A 15,287-nucleotide genomic window follows, 5' to 3' on the forward strand; every position below is an offset into this window, starting at 1 on the left:
TAATAGAGTATGAAGAGGTCATTAATACAGTTCAAATTCCATGTTACAACTAACTTTTAAAAATCTGCCATTTGTTGAATTTTGGTGCAGTATCAAAGAAGAATCTTTCTTTTCCAACTATCTGTGTGAAGGTTGATATGTATGTATGAAGCAGATACAAGAATCTAGCTGCCTTCTATTAAGCCAGACATTAAAGAGATTTGCAAAAGTGTAAAACAATGCCACTCTTAGCGTTAAATATTTTTGTCAGATCGTTATTTTCATAAAATGTTATGTTAACATGTAATGGATTTATTATTGTTATTTTCAAAGTTTTAAAATTTAGAAGTCAATTTCTAATATGTAATTATTAATGGATATAACCCACATAATCAAAAGCTGTTTGAGGGACTTCCCTGGTGGCGCAGTGGTTAAGAATCCTCCTGCCAATGCTGGGGACACGGGTTCGAGCCCTGGTCTGGGAAGATCCCGCATGCCGCAGAGCAACTAAGCCCCTGCGCCACAACTACTGAGCCTGCATGCCACAACTACCGAAGCCCACGCGCCTAGAGCCCATGCTCCACAACAGGAGAAGCCACCGCAATGAGAAGCCCGCACATCGCAACGAAGAGTAGCCCCTGCTCGCCACATCTAGAGAAAGCCCGCATGCAGCAACGAAGACCCAACGCAGCCAAAAATAAATAAATTAGTTAATTAATTTAAAAAATATATGCTTAAAAAAAAAAAAGCTCTTTGAGGTACTCAGTAAGACTCCTGAGACCAAAATGGTTAGGAACTGCTAGTGTAAGGCCTTAACTCTTGACTCTAATAAGAATCATTGTAATCTGAAGTAATTTTTTTAAAAAGTGCTTCACAGAGGAGTTGAGAAGTGAATTTTTTTCCCCCCACTGCACGCGGCTTGCAAGATCTTAGTTCCATGCCCTCAGCAGTGAAAATATGGAGTCTTAACCACTGGACTGCCAGGGAATTCCCAAACGGATTGTTTATTGTACCAAAAAGCAAGGAAATTAAAAGGACACAGAAGTCAGCTTGAAGGAGCTAATGATGTTGACTTTGATTACTTGGTGAAAATGGTGTCTGCCAGACTTTTCCGTTGTGAAGTTACTCTTTTTCTCTTTGTAGTTAGTATTTTTGTAAAAGTACTTTGAAACCACGTAAACACTCCATTCCTTATCAAACTTTTGGTCCATTTATTAAAATGGATTCAGAATATCCTATTTCGTTTAATGGTTTAAAGTTTGTTGCTATCATTATTTTGATGCTAACATTGTCTCAGGTTTGGCCAGTGAGAGCTCCTTCAAACTGGCTTCTGTGTCCTGTTAACTTCCTTGCTTTTTGTTACAACAGTCAGTAGTTTAACCTAATCTACAAGTAACCATTTTAGCACCCTTTTCTTTTTGGTAGTATTCTAGAGTGCTTTGTTCTTGAATATTGATGATCTGTTTATAACATATTTCCTTAGTTTTTGACTAAAACAAGCACTGACTGGACTTTTAAAAGTCATTTAATGTCAAAAGAGCACTTACTTTTGAAAAAACTTTAATCTCCGTATTTGCTTCATCTGTTTTCTATTGTGCATTAACTCTAGTAATTAAAGTGAACCTAAAGTCAAAGTAGTAGCTTTTTAAAATATATATATTTATTTATTTTGGCTCCACCGGCTCTTAGTTGCGGCACGTGGGATCTTTAGTTGCAGCATACAAATTTCTTAGTTGTGGCATGCGGACTTCATAGTTGCAGCATGCGGACTCTTAGTTGCAGCATGCATGCGGGATCTAGTTCCCTGACCAGGGATCAAACCTGGGCCCCCTGCACTGGGAGCGTGGAGTCTTACCCACTGGACCACCAGGGAAGTCCCCAAAGTAGCTTGTTTCACATAGGTATCCCTTTCTCTCTGCTAAACTGATGGAACTTTTAGAACATTAGGTTAATATATTCATTTCTTCATACCTTGTGTTTCTATTGATTATTAATTAGGTTGCCATAAATATACAATCTAACAATATAAAAGAAGAAAACTTTAATACTCTTGCAAATATGTCCAGATGTTATTGTATGTAAGACATTTTAATTCTATTATTTGAACAGTACCTTAAACTTGAATTGCCTCTTTTGTTAAGAAGAAATTGTCTGTTTTTCCAAGTATTTCCAAAATATTTTTCCTGTGCATTCCATTAATTATTGGGTTGGCTAAAAAGTTCGTTTGGGTTTTTCTTCTCTTTTGTTTTTTTAAAAAATATTTATTTAGGCTGCTCCAGGTCTTAGTTGCATCATGTTAGCTCTTAGTTGTGGCATGCATGTGGGATCTAGTTCCCTGACCAGGGATTGAACCCTGGCCCCCTGCATTGCGAGTATGGAGTCTTAGCCACTGGACCACCAGGGAAGTCCCTCCTCATTCTTATAGATAGGGAAGCTCAGCCATAGAAAGGTGAGGTAGGGCTGCCCTGGTGGCACAGTGGTTGAGAATCTGCCTGCCAATGCAGGGGACACGGGTTCGAGCCCTGGTCTGGGAAGATCCCACATGCTGCGGAGCAACTAGGCCCGTGAGCCACAGCTACTGAGTCTGCGCGTCTGGAGCTTGTGCTCCGCAACAAGAGAGGCCGCGATAGTGAGAGGCCCGCGCACCGCGATGAAGAGTGGCCCCCGCTTGCTGCAACTAGAGAAAGCCCTTGCACAGAAATGAAGACCCAACACAGCCAAAAATAAATTTAAAAATAAATAAATAAATAAAAATAAAATAATTCCTTTAAAAAAAAAAAAAAGAAAGGTGAGGTAATTTTCCCAAGGTCACACAAGTATCAAACAGACTTGAGAGCAGAGATCCTAACTCCAGAGCCCCACCCTCAACCACTACACTATACTACCCTCATCCAAGATGATTAAAACAGTCACTTCTTTTAAGTAATTAATGGGAAAGGGAGGAAAGAGATGGGTAAACACTTTATGCTATAAATATGATAAATGCCTTAGTAGAGAGATGCATGAGAGACTGTGGGGATCCAGAGGAGAGACTTTTTAACTCTGAGGAGGTGTATATGTGCAAGTCCTCCTCTGTCTTTTCTATTATAGCTTAAAAATCATGTTTAGGTTGTTGTAACCCTCCTGCGTTTCTATGGCTGTGTTTTGATCTTTGATTCTTCTTGGTGCAGCTAAAAACAATTCAAAATACCACTACATTCTTTAAAACACTTGTAATGTCTACATAATATATAAACATCATGATTCATTTGATGTATCTTTTTTAGGTGAATTTCTGGAAAAATAAAATGTTCAAATTAGCTTCAATTTAATGTTTTCACAGGTGCTGGAGAAAATTTGGAGAATACAATGGCAGCCTTTCAGCAGTAAGTATATAAAAAGGTATTCTTTTCTTTTATAGTTTATCTTTAAAGTGATGATGATTCACCAAGTGAGGATAGTACACATGTAGCATCCATTTGTTTCTATTTTATTAAAATGGCTTTTTTTTTTTTTTTTTTTTCAGTTAGTCTGAAGTGTTACAAACAGTGTTTGGCTTCTGCATAACTGAAAAACTAGATCAGAGTTTTGGGTAATCAAAAGATACTATAGTTCCAAAGCTGAAAGAAGACATTTGTAACAAGGCACATACTGTGTGTAATGCTAATTAGCCTCAGAGAGAAAGAGAAAAGGAGAAAATGAAAACACTGTTACATTGGCTGTTATTTATGAGTAGGATTATGTGTCTACTCAGTAATTCTTCCACAGATCAGGTCAAGCTGTCATCTGGTCTTTCTCCTTTGAAGCCTTATGAGTGTTGATCTTATTTTTTTAAATAAGGTAAATTTTTTTTTCAATTTTTAAATTATTCATATTTCATATAGATGTCTTTTAGAGCACCTCACAGAGAAGCAGCAGGAGACACAGGAATGAAAGCTGATTGATACCTTGTTCTTTGTCTTAGAGTGAATGATTATCATCAGTCTGTGGTAATGGTGCGAACACTGTTTTCTGTTCCCTGAAAAGTAAGACGGGGAATGTGATAAGTTAACTCCCATGAAAAACATTACCATCCATATTTAGTAAGAAAAATATTTTCTTATGTAATTTTTGAGCCATTTTTATGTATATAATTGGGGCCAATAAATCAGGATAATTTGGCTTAAGTTTTTGTTCTGCTTCTCATCATTCAAAGACACTTTAGAGATTATTTTTCCTGTTATCAGGTCCCAAGGTACTGCTTTTCCATAGTCTAGTTTTGTCTAAATCCTATCCTCCTATATTTGTCATTGCTTATTCTTTTTGTTCTATAATATGATGCCTTTTGACTGTAATCTCAAGTCTCTTACAGCTCTAAAATGCAAAATCTTTCCTCCTGTCACTGACTGTGAAACAGAATAATTTAATTTAAATTACTTTGTTATTGTCTCTACTGAGATTATGTAGCTAGCTCCTATAGCAAAATATATTTAATTTTATGTGAACAATTTTCACTGTGATATACACACACATATGCATACCCACGCACACCCTCATTCACTATCATTTATCCAATATTTGTTGCCTGTGATATAGTAATATATATTACTTGGGGAAAAACTGCTCATAACTTTGAGTGGTTTTTAGCATTCCTTTATGTAAAAGTATATTATTTTGTAAGTTTTTCTCCATATTTTTTTTTTTTGCTAAATCTTTACCAAACACCCCTATTTATGAAATTAAACTATTTCTAAGGATGGTACATTTGTATAATACATTATTTCTAAGGATGGTAACCTAAATGTTTTTTATCTTTGAAGACTTTGATCCTCTGAAAAATTTTTTGATATTCAAAGAATAATTTAGATGGTTTTTACTTGCTAGATATAAAATTTCATTTCCCGTCTTCAAGCAGTTTGTTTTTATATTGTTTTGTTCAAGCAGTAACTATTGAAGAGTACCACAGCCATCTCTATCATGTGGTAGCTTTCTATAACTTTAGTTTTTTGGAGGTTTTTCTGGTACTTTAAAAGAAGAAAGCAACTCTTCCGTATGTTATTGTTAGTGTTTATTAGATATATTTATTTGTAAGGCTGTTTGCTAATTGACTTTGAAATTTATAGAAAACCTAAATCAAATAGGCTTTAATTTTAAACTTAAATTTTGTTGTTGTTGGTGGTGGTGGTGATGATTTTGTTTTTTGTTTTGTTTTGTCTTATGCCTAAGTGCTCTTACTTTCAATAAGTAGTTTTTTAAATTGTACTTTGTTTTCATTTATAAATATTCTAGTTAACTGCTAGGACACTTAGAAAGTTGTTTTTTTTTTTTAATATGCCTACTTCATGAAAAACAAGAAAAAAATTGTTTAAGCATACTATTTTTAAGGTACTGTATACTAAAAAGATAAAGAGTTATAATACATAATTGGCAAAAGACAGACACTGTGCTTAAGTATGGTATATGCTTGAAAGGATATATAGTTGAAGGAGAGATAGTAAAAAATACAATGAGCAGCTAAAACTTAGATCTTATTTATATATACGGTTAGACATATACTTCACAAAGCATGTATATTATGACATGGAGGTGAAGATGATATCAGAGAAAGTATAAATAGTTGGTGTGGGAAGCCTAGTTAAGATTAACCAGATAATTGAAAAGATACCAGGATTAGAAGAGCTATCATTTGGTGGAGAGGAAGAAGCTATTTTAAAAATGTGAAATGTTTGAGGTTAAGATGTGATGGTGTGTGGACAAGATACATCTAGAAAATTGAAAGGACCTTAAGAATGCATGGAAAATTAATTCATTATATGTTCATTGCATTATAGTAGGGCTAAAGAAGTAATTAGTACTGACACAGAGAAATAGTTACATCTCACAATTTATAAAAGTTCTTTAATGTGCTTTATAAAATAATTTCACAGACACCTTAAGTTATGAATGTGGCTCTTCTGGGATTCCTTGGGAGCCAGAATCTTTCCTTATTGATTTCTCAATCCCTAACATTTAGCTCTGGTGCTAATAAGTTCTCACTAGTTGCTTACTGAATGATATATGGAATGGGGCACTCAAGAACAAAGCAGAATATTGGGGGATAGGATAAATTGGAAGATTGGGGTTGACATATATACACTATTGATACTATGTATAAAATAGATAACTAATGAGAACCTACTCTATAGCACAGGGAACTCTACTCAGTGCTCTGTGGTGACCTAAATGAGAAGCAAATCCAAAAAAGAGGGGACATATGTATACGTATAGCTGATTCACTTTGCTGTACAGTATAAACTAACACAATATTGTGAAGAAACTAAACTCCAGTAAAAAAAAAAAAAGCAGAATTTTAACAGAAGACAGAGACAGAACCCCTTTCATAATAAACATGGAACCAAAGACTAAGGAATTGTACTACAAAGATACACACACACACACACACACACACACACACACACACACAGAGTCACTAAGCCCCTGAGTATGTAAAATCTGGTTCTTAAGAGCTAATAAAACTAGGTTATTAAACCAGGCTGCCTTTGTAAATACCCATAGGACAATTTGATCCCTGTGGTATTACCACGAATGCTTAGAGAAAGAAACAAATTGTATTAGCAATAGCTGCAAGTATAAGTTGGCAGACAGTCAGAGTAATTAATCAGTGGCCTGATTCTCATGATAAAATTCTTTAGAATGTCTAATTAATACAATACAAATTATCTCATCTCTGAAATGGGAATAATACAACCTCAGTGTTTTGAGGAATAAATGAGATTCAAATAAATTCTTTAACATAGAGTCTGTTTTAAGTTATGATGCATTGTTTTTGTGAAGTTTGAAGTAATTTCACTTCTTCTTTTAGAGCTAGAGTTTTTATTTCTTTTTCCGGAAATGTTGAAGCCTTGGCTTCCCTAGCTTTTTTCTGTGTTTATCATCAGCTTATCAGAAATGCAACTATACAATGTTTGGTGTTTCAATTGAAGTAGATGCATATTGTTATTTATGGAAAAATTTGAAGGCCAAAGTGATTTAAAAAAAAAAGTTTTCTTGCTCTGTTCTAGCTATTTGTGTATCAAATTTGAGATAAGTTTATTAGAATAATTTACAAATTGTCCTAGATACACTTACTATTGTTCTAAAGTTTTACTTATTAGCTTGTTAATATGAGATAAACATACAATAAATAGAAATTTTTTTTAATAATTCCTAAACATTTCTAAAAATATCCAACATTTCAGCTAAAGGCAAACTTCATACTTAGAAAGATTTTAGGTAATATGTATAATTTTTTTTAAATACAGGAAAATATAGATAACCCCTGCTCTTACCCTCCTTTACACACTCATACAAAACCAAAACAAAAATAAAAGAAAGACATGTATGTGACCAAAAATCAGCAGTACCAACAGTACCAATTTTTTTTTTTTTTTAGCTATATAAAGAATCTTAGAATTTTATTTTAAAACTGTTTGCTGGCTCTATATGTTGCTTACAGTGTCTACATTTTTTATTCTTTTTTTAAAAAAACTAAACACAGTTTAACAATATACAAGGAAATTTTAAAATACAGAAAAATAATTCTATCAACCTAAAACCTGTTTTTATTCGCCTATTTGTGTTTTTTTTAAACATTTTATATTTATTTATTTATTATTTATTTTGGCTGTGCTGGGTCTTAGTTGCGGCATGCACGTGGGATCTAGTTCCCTGACCAGGGATCGAACCCAGGCCCCTTGCACTGGGAGCATGGAGTCTTACCCACTGGGCCACCAGGGAAGTCCTTATTTGCCTATTTTTGGATTTTATTTTTACACATTTGTCGTTCTAGCAAACACACAATTGGCAAACAAATAATCTCTTTTAAAGGTGGATGTCCTTTAGAAGAGGACATGTACAGTTAACAATTATTTACATCTTAGTAAGAATTACATTAAGCAGCCAAGTTTGTTTGTTTTCCTCTAACAATTGGTGATAATCAGAACACTGAAAGGGAAGATTATTTAAGGAGAAGTAGGGGAGCAGTATGAGACTTTGGTACAAGGCAGCAAGTGGCCATTGGGTCTTTTGGAGTGGGATTCTGATGGGCTTGGATCATCAGAAGAGACCAAGTATGAGAAAATCCCAAAGTGGTTGGCTTCAAAGATAAATTTTGTCAGGCCCATATACACACACACACACACACACACACTTTATCAATGGGATCATACCATACCTACTTTTTTTTTCATTTAGATTCAACAGTGACATTCCATTGTTGGAATAACAACTTCATTGAATAAAGTGAACACTTGATTCTTTGAAGTATGGTACTTACTATGGCTATGGATTATCATTGATGAACATTTAGGTGCTAGCTGGATGATAATTAATTAAAATTTAAAATGTTCATAGACATTGATAACCAAAATATGGCTTCATTCTGCTCATTTATTTTTTATTTATTTATTTATTTTTGGCTGCATTGGGTCTTCTTTGCTGCATGCGGGCTTTCTCTAGTTGCAGCGAGTGGGGGCTACTCTCCATTGTGGTGTGCGGGCTTCTCATTGCAGTGGCTTCTCTTGTTGTGGAGCACGGGCTCTAGGTGCACAGGCTTCAGTAGTCGTGGCTCGTGGGCTCTGGAGCGCAGGCTCAGTAGTTGTGGCGCACGGGCTTAGTTGCTCCGTGGCATGTGGGATCTTCCTGGACCAGGGCTCGAACCCGTGTCCCCTGCATTGGCAGATGGATTCTTAACCACTGCGCCACTAGGGAGGTCCCTCTGCTCATTTAGAAATGTGTGAATACCTGCAATATGCCCAACATCGTGAACGTTGGAAAATATGGAACAGACAGATACCTTCCTCACTAAGAATTTAGTATCTAGTTGTAGAGACATGACCTTATATGAAGTCATTTCCATTTCAAATTGTTTCCACCTTATAGGAAACAATTTGAATGTATAGGAATATATTACACAAACTGTAATTTATCTACTTTTACATTTTCTCATTCCTGCTTTCTCACTCTGCTCACCCCAGCTCTTATTCTTTCCATTCCTGAATTTTAAAAAAGTAAAAGTTTCTTTCTAAAACTCTCTCCCTGCTGCACCCATGTTTACTTTTTTTTTCATCTTGAAATGTCATTGGTGGTAATTGATACATAAAGTGCTTACAAAAACAAACAAACAAACAAGGGACTTCCCTGGCAGTCCAGTGGTTAAGATTCTGCTCTTCCACTGCAGGGGGCACGGGTTTGATCCCTGGTCAGGGAACTAAGATCCTGCATGCGGCACAGCCAAAAAACAAAAACAACAACAACAACAAAACAAACACAAAGTGCTATGTAGGCATTTTACATATACAGAGAGCTATCTCTTTTCATTCATTAATTCAATATTTAACAAATACATGGGACTTCCCTGGTGGAACAGTGGTTAAGAAATCCGCCTTCCAATGCAGGGGACGCAGGTTTGATCCCTGGTCAGGGAACTAAGATCCCACATGCCGCGGGGCAAGTAAGCCCTCGCGCCACAACTACTGAGCCTGCGTGCCTCAACTAGAGAGCCCACATGCCACAAACTACAGAGCCCACGTGCTCTGGAGCCCATGCACGACAACCAGAGAGAGAAAACCCGCATGCCACAACTAGAGAGAAGCCCACGTGCTGCAATGAAGAGCCCGCGTGCTGCAAAAAAAAAAAAAGATCCCACATGCCTCAGCGAAGACCTGATGCAGCCAAAAATAATAATTCAAAAAAATATTTTAAAAAGTAAAAAAAAAAATACTTATGGAGTACCTGTTTTGCCCAGCCCCATGCGTAGGCACTTGTTTACAATAGTAAACAAGCCATAGTCCACAAACCCTTTCTTCAAAGAGCACCTGTCTCACTGGGCAAGTAGGGGAAGATAAATAGACGTATTCAAAACAGTGTGGTAAGTACTCTGACACAGTAAACACAGGTGCTACAGGAAGTCCTGGCAGTTTGGCAAATAACTGGTAGATAGGCTACAAAATCCAGACTGGGGTCGGGGGATTAGGGAAGGTATCCTGAAGTGGTAGTTTTTAAGCTTACACCTGAAAGATGAATAAGAGTTAGCAGATAAGGGGAAGAAGAAAGACTTTTTAAAAAACTGCTGTTGTAGTATGTATAATATACATTCAGTAATATGCACAAATCTTAAGTGCACAGCCCAAAGAATTTTAATATATGTATACACCTTTGTGACCACCACCCAGATAAAAATATAGAACATCTCTAGCACCCCTGAAGGCACCCTTGTGACCTTTCCCAGCCTGTACTCCTTTCCCCTAGATAACCATTATTTTAGTTTCTATTACAATAGATTGATTTTGTCTGTTCCTGATAACATAAATATCATCATACCGTATTTACACTTTTGTCTCTGGCTTTTCTTTCTTTCAGTTTATATCTGTAAGATTCATCCATGATGTGTGAAATAATCTTGTACATGTTTTTTAATGGTCAAATGCATTCATCTCTCTCAGGTATATACTTAGCAGAAGTTGAATTGCTGTGTCATAGGGTAGGTGGATATTTATACTTTTCAAAGGATTGTACCAACTTACACTCCCACCAGCAATGTATGAGAGTTCCATTTGCTCTACTGTCTTGCTAACTTACTGTCAGTCCTTTTAATTTTAGGCATTCTGATGGTGTATAGTGCTGTCTCATTGTAGTTTTAATATCCATTTCCCTGTTGAATTTTTTTTTTTTTTTTTTTTTTTTTGGCTGCGTTGTGTCTTCGTTGCTGCACGCGGGCTTTCTCTAGTTGGGATGAGTGGGGGCTACTCTTCGTTGCAGTGTGCGGGCTTCTCATTGCGGTGGCTTCTCCTGTTGTGGAGCACGGGCTCTAGGGTGTCCAGGCTTCAGTAGTTGTGGCTCACAGGCTCTAGAGCGCAGGCTCAGTAGTTGTGGTGCATGGGCTTAGTTGCTCCGAGGCATGTGGGATCTTCCTGGACCAGGGCTCGAACCCATGTCCACTGCATTGGCAGGCGGATTCTTAACCACTGCACCACCAACGAAGTCCTCCCTGTTGAATTTTGATGTTGAACTTCTGTTCATACGTTTATTCGCCACTTGGAAATTCTCATTTGTGAAGTGAGAAAACAATTGTATTGTTTTTCTGTGAAAGACATTTCAGACAGAGGAAGTATTTAGAGAGCATGCGACTGCTTGGAGTGTAGGTGCAAGGTGGGGAGGAGGTGAAGAGAACTAATATTATCATCACTGTTTTGCAAATAAGGAAACAAGCATAAAGAACTTGCCCAACTGTAAATGGAATTATTTCATGATTTCCTTTTCAGATTTTCATTATTAGTGTATAGAAATAAAACTGATTTTTATATGTTTGTTTTGTATTCCAGAACTTTACTGAGTTTGTTTATTAGTTCTGACAGTGGTGTATATGGAACCTTTATTTCTACATATAAGATTATGTCATCTGCAAATAGAGATAATTTTACTTCTTCTTTTCCAATTTGGATGCTTTTTTTTTTTCATACTCATTTGCCCTTCTAGAGCTTATAATCCTATGCAGAATTTAAGTGGCAAAAGTGGGCATCCTTTTCTTGTTCTTTATGCTTTCATTTTATAGATGTGGAAACGTGGGCCCAGAGAGGGGCAGTTACTCACCCAAAGTTACCCAGCAGGTTCATAGCAAAGCAGGAACTGGTGCCCAAATCTCAACTTCTGGTCCAATGTTCTTTCCTTTATACTGGGTTGCCAGAATTAAGGATTGCTAGTTATGGAAAGCAGGCAACATGAGTCTCTTATTCTAAGTTCAGTTAGAATATTTTTATATCAATTATTCATAATAGATAACAGTCTTGAGGAAAAATTTTAGTATTATGGGATTTTCTACTATTTTGATTTGTAACTCTGAACTTTTTCATCTAATGTATGTAACCTAAATGTTTGCTTATGTTTCAGAATGTCATTATTCTTCTTTGTATTTCTTCAGTGCAGTTACAGTTGGAACTGATATGTTGGAGTTGGACTGCCATATCACAAAAGATGAAGAAGTTGTAGTGTCACATGATGAGAACCTAAAGAGATCAACTGGAGTCAATGTAAACATCTCTGATCTCAAGTACTGTGTAAGTGAAAATGCATGATAAACTAATAATTAATAGATATTAGGGCCTGTAGGATTTTTAAAAACAGTGAGTGCCAGATAGCACGTCAATAAAAAATAGTAAAAAAAGATAATGTTTAAATAATGAATGTCAAAGGAAAGTTAAAAAACTATTCTGACTTACAGTGAGGATTTGTATTCATTACGTACATCTGTGGAGACTTATTTTGATAACTATTTCAACAAAATTACCAAAGTCCTCAAATGTAAAACTACTGGAGTTCAACTTGTTTGACGTATTCTACAATTTATTTGATTCAGATTAAATATATGAACTAGTTTTAGTCTTCATGTATAGGAAAGAACCCTTTAAAAATCTGATTTTAGTAGTTTACATGCTCATTCTAGTAAATACTGATAAATGGAAGAAAAATAATGCCTAATTCTACCACCTAAAAAAAACTTATGTTAACAGGATACTATCTGTATGTATACCCTGAAAGTTTTTTACATAGTTATGTTCTCATTGTATATTATTTATATTGTATTTTTAAACACTCTAACATTATGGCATGATATACATTTTTTCTTTTTCTTTTTTTTAATAGACTTTTATTTTTTAGAACAGTTATAGATTCACAACAAAATTGATCAGAAAATATAGCGATTTCCCACATACTTTCTGACCTCACATAGGTACAGCCTCCCCCCACTATCAACATCCTGCACCAGAGTGGTACATTTGTTACAATTGATGAGCGTACACTGATACATCATCATCACCCAAAATTCATAGCTTACATTAGGATTTATTCTCGGTGTTGTACATTCTATGGGTTTTGACATGACATTCATGAAAATGACATGTATCCACTAATATAATGTCATACAACATAGTTTCCCTGCCCTAAAAATCCTTTGTGCTCTGCCTATTCATCCTTCCTGCCTCCAACCCCCTGACAATCACTAATCTTTTTACTGTCTCCATAGTTTTGCTTTTTCCAAAATGTCATATAGTTGGAATCACACAGTATTTAGCCTTTTCAGATTCTGTACTTATTTTTTATAAACATTTCAAATGACTGAAGTTATTCCATTGAGTGGTTGTATAGTTGTCTTTAACCATTCCTCTATTGTTGTGCATTTGAATTAGTTCTCAGTTTTCACCATTATAAATAACACTGCACTGAACATCTGTATGTGTAAAGATCAAGTTTTCTCTGTATTTAAAATTATTTCCCTATATTAACTCTCAGCAGGGAAATTATTGGGTAAAAGATTAGGAACATTATAGTTTCTTGATATATATTGAAAGTTGCTATTGCCACCTTGCTCTTTTAAAGTGTTTAAAAGACTTTTTATATCTGATGTTAAAAGAATTCCAAGTTTGCCACACCCTTACCATTTAGGGGCATTATAATTATACCAAGAATTTCCTAATTTGCTAATTTTAATTAGCATTTGCTTATTAGTGAGTTTAAAGATTCTTCTTTATGATTTTTTTCCCCTTTGAATTGTCTATTCCTGACATTTGTCTACTGAGATCTGTGTGTATTTATTATTGACAAATGGTCCATATTAGACAGTACAGATTTCTTGTAGGTCATGAAAGTAAGTAATTATATGGTCAGTTTGCTGTTGGGGATGTTCTACTAATGAGTTCTCTTTATAAACATTTGTAGTGTTTCATTTTTGTATTTTTCAAGAAGCAAATCTTTATGTCTTAATGTAAGACACTAAAATACTTTTATTTTTGAGAGCTAACTTTTTTCAGTCATATCTTTTAAAGGAACTCCCACCTTACCTTGGAAAACTGGATGTCTCATTTCAAAAAGGTAATAATTTACATTTGCAGATTAAACATTTACACTAAAGTGTATTCATTTATGCTGAGAATTAGAAATACATGTGCATTATCTTATGATAAGACGTTCCAACTAAAAGTATTACCCTCAGAGCTTGTTTGCTCAGGCCTACAAATCTGAAATCTTGATGGTCATCTGACCCTGAGATTATGATGCCCAAAGATTTAACTGACTCATTCTATCTAAATTTATATACAGTTCATTTAAGCCTGAATATTAATTACGAGAAACCCAGATATTATTAGGGGTACTGTATACTTCTAAAGCTTCAAATTCTAGAATATTACTATAACTTGTAGTAAATAATCCATCATAAATAAGAAGAATAAATGAAAAGAAATTGAAGCGACCCCTTTCAGATCCTTACTGATTCTATAATTTTTTCATTCTATGTTATTTAGCTACTCCATATTTTAAATTATTAGGAGTATTCCATTACTCAAATAAACCATCCATTTCTTAGTCATCTTCACTTTTTAATCACCAGCATAGCAGTTTTTTTTTTTTTCTTTTGAGGGAACATTTCCCACAAAGAGATATGTCCCTTGGCCCAAAGTGTTAGTTATGTTAGGATGGAACATGTTAGGATGGAAAATACACAACCTCGAGATACAGGTGCTGAGCTACCTCACCTTCACAATTCAGCCTCATGTTTTGAATGATTTACATGTAACTTAGGAAAAGTGCAAAATGCTCATGTTGTGGTTCTTGGTATGGCTTGCATATAGTTGAAACCTTGGTTAAGCCAAGGATATATTGATATTAATTTTCAAAAGAACTGTAACTGCTCTGTGAGCTAAATTTAAAATTGGCAGGTATAATTTCTCCTTGATTGAGAAACCTTAGAAAGCCAAATAAAAATCAGAAAACCGTTTGCATCAGTTATCTCTACAGGACGTTTCAATCTGATATTTGTTTGACTTTGCCTTCTAGATAAGTATTATTAAGCTTTTATTGATTTGAGGAAACACCTTTCATTCTTATAATTAGTAGGATTATACTTGCAAAGCTATTCAATGTTGGTATCAGTTGTGGACTTGGGAAGGTTAAGAAAATTTCATAAGTGAAGTTTTTCCTAGTTTTCCCTTTGTAGAGAGCAAAGCCAAAGCCTCACAAAGATTATAAGATGCTTTGAGAAAAAATATTTTTTAATTTTTTTCCTGGTTTTATATCTACCACATAAAGTCATAAAACTTTTGAACTTGAAGAGACCTTTGAAACCATCTAATCCTGTCTCCTCCTGTTACAGAAAGGAAACAGAGTCCTAAAGATGTAAATGAACTTGATTAAGGTTGTACAACAAATAAATGACAGAGCTGGGATTTGAAACTAGGTCTTCTCCTTACCAGGCCAGTGTTCAGCTATCTATACTGCCTCTCTATCTGCAGAATCTCTTCAAATCCCATATTAGTGGC

At 35.2% G+C, this 15,287-nt stretch overlaps 2 protein-coding genes and 1 pseudogene across 4 annotated transcripts in view; all 3 read left to right on the forward strand.

The window, feature by feature from the left end:
• LOC309649739 (synaptosomal-associated protein 23 pseudogene) overlaps positions 1-11,881 on the forward strand; it is a 424,755-nt pseudogene extending 412,874 nt beyond the window's left edge. The window contains exon 2 of the transcript XR_014268704.1: positions 8,559-11,881. The product of XR_014268704.1 is annotated as a synaptosomal-associated protein 23 pseudogene (transcript). The remainder of the gene's footprint in view (positions 1-8,558) is intronic.
• Positions 1-15,287, forward strand: part of PRR11 (proline rich 11) — a 276,060-nt gene that overhangs the window by 54,409 nt on the left and 206,364 nt on the right. The window lies entirely within an intron of this gene.
• The window catches only part of GDPD1 (glycerophosphodiester phosphodiesterase domain containing 1), a 53,475-nt gene that overhangs the window by 17,778 nt on the left and 20,410 nt on the right, over positions 1-15,287 (forward strand). Inside the window, exons 2-4 of one of the 2 annotated variants that reach the window (XM_082440082.1) lie at positions 3,302-3,344; positions 11,894-12,029; positions 13,782-13,842. In XM_082440082.1, coding sequence (XP_082296208.1) covers positions 3,302-3,344; positions 11,894-12,029; positions 13,782-13,842 — 240 coding nt within the window. The remainder of the gene's footprint in view (positions 1-3,301; positions 3,345-11,893; positions 12,030-13,781; positions 13,843-15,287) is intronic. The other variant, XM_082440083.1, reaches the window with a different exon arrangement.

This window comes from Balaenoptera physalus (assembly GCF_965194825.1).
Source record: "Balaenoptera physalus genome assembly, chromosome: 20".
In the NCBI taxonomy this organism is placed as follows: domain Eukaryota; kingdom Metazoa; phylum Chordata; class Mammalia; order Artiodactyla; family Balaenopteridae; genus Balaenoptera; species Balaenoptera physalus.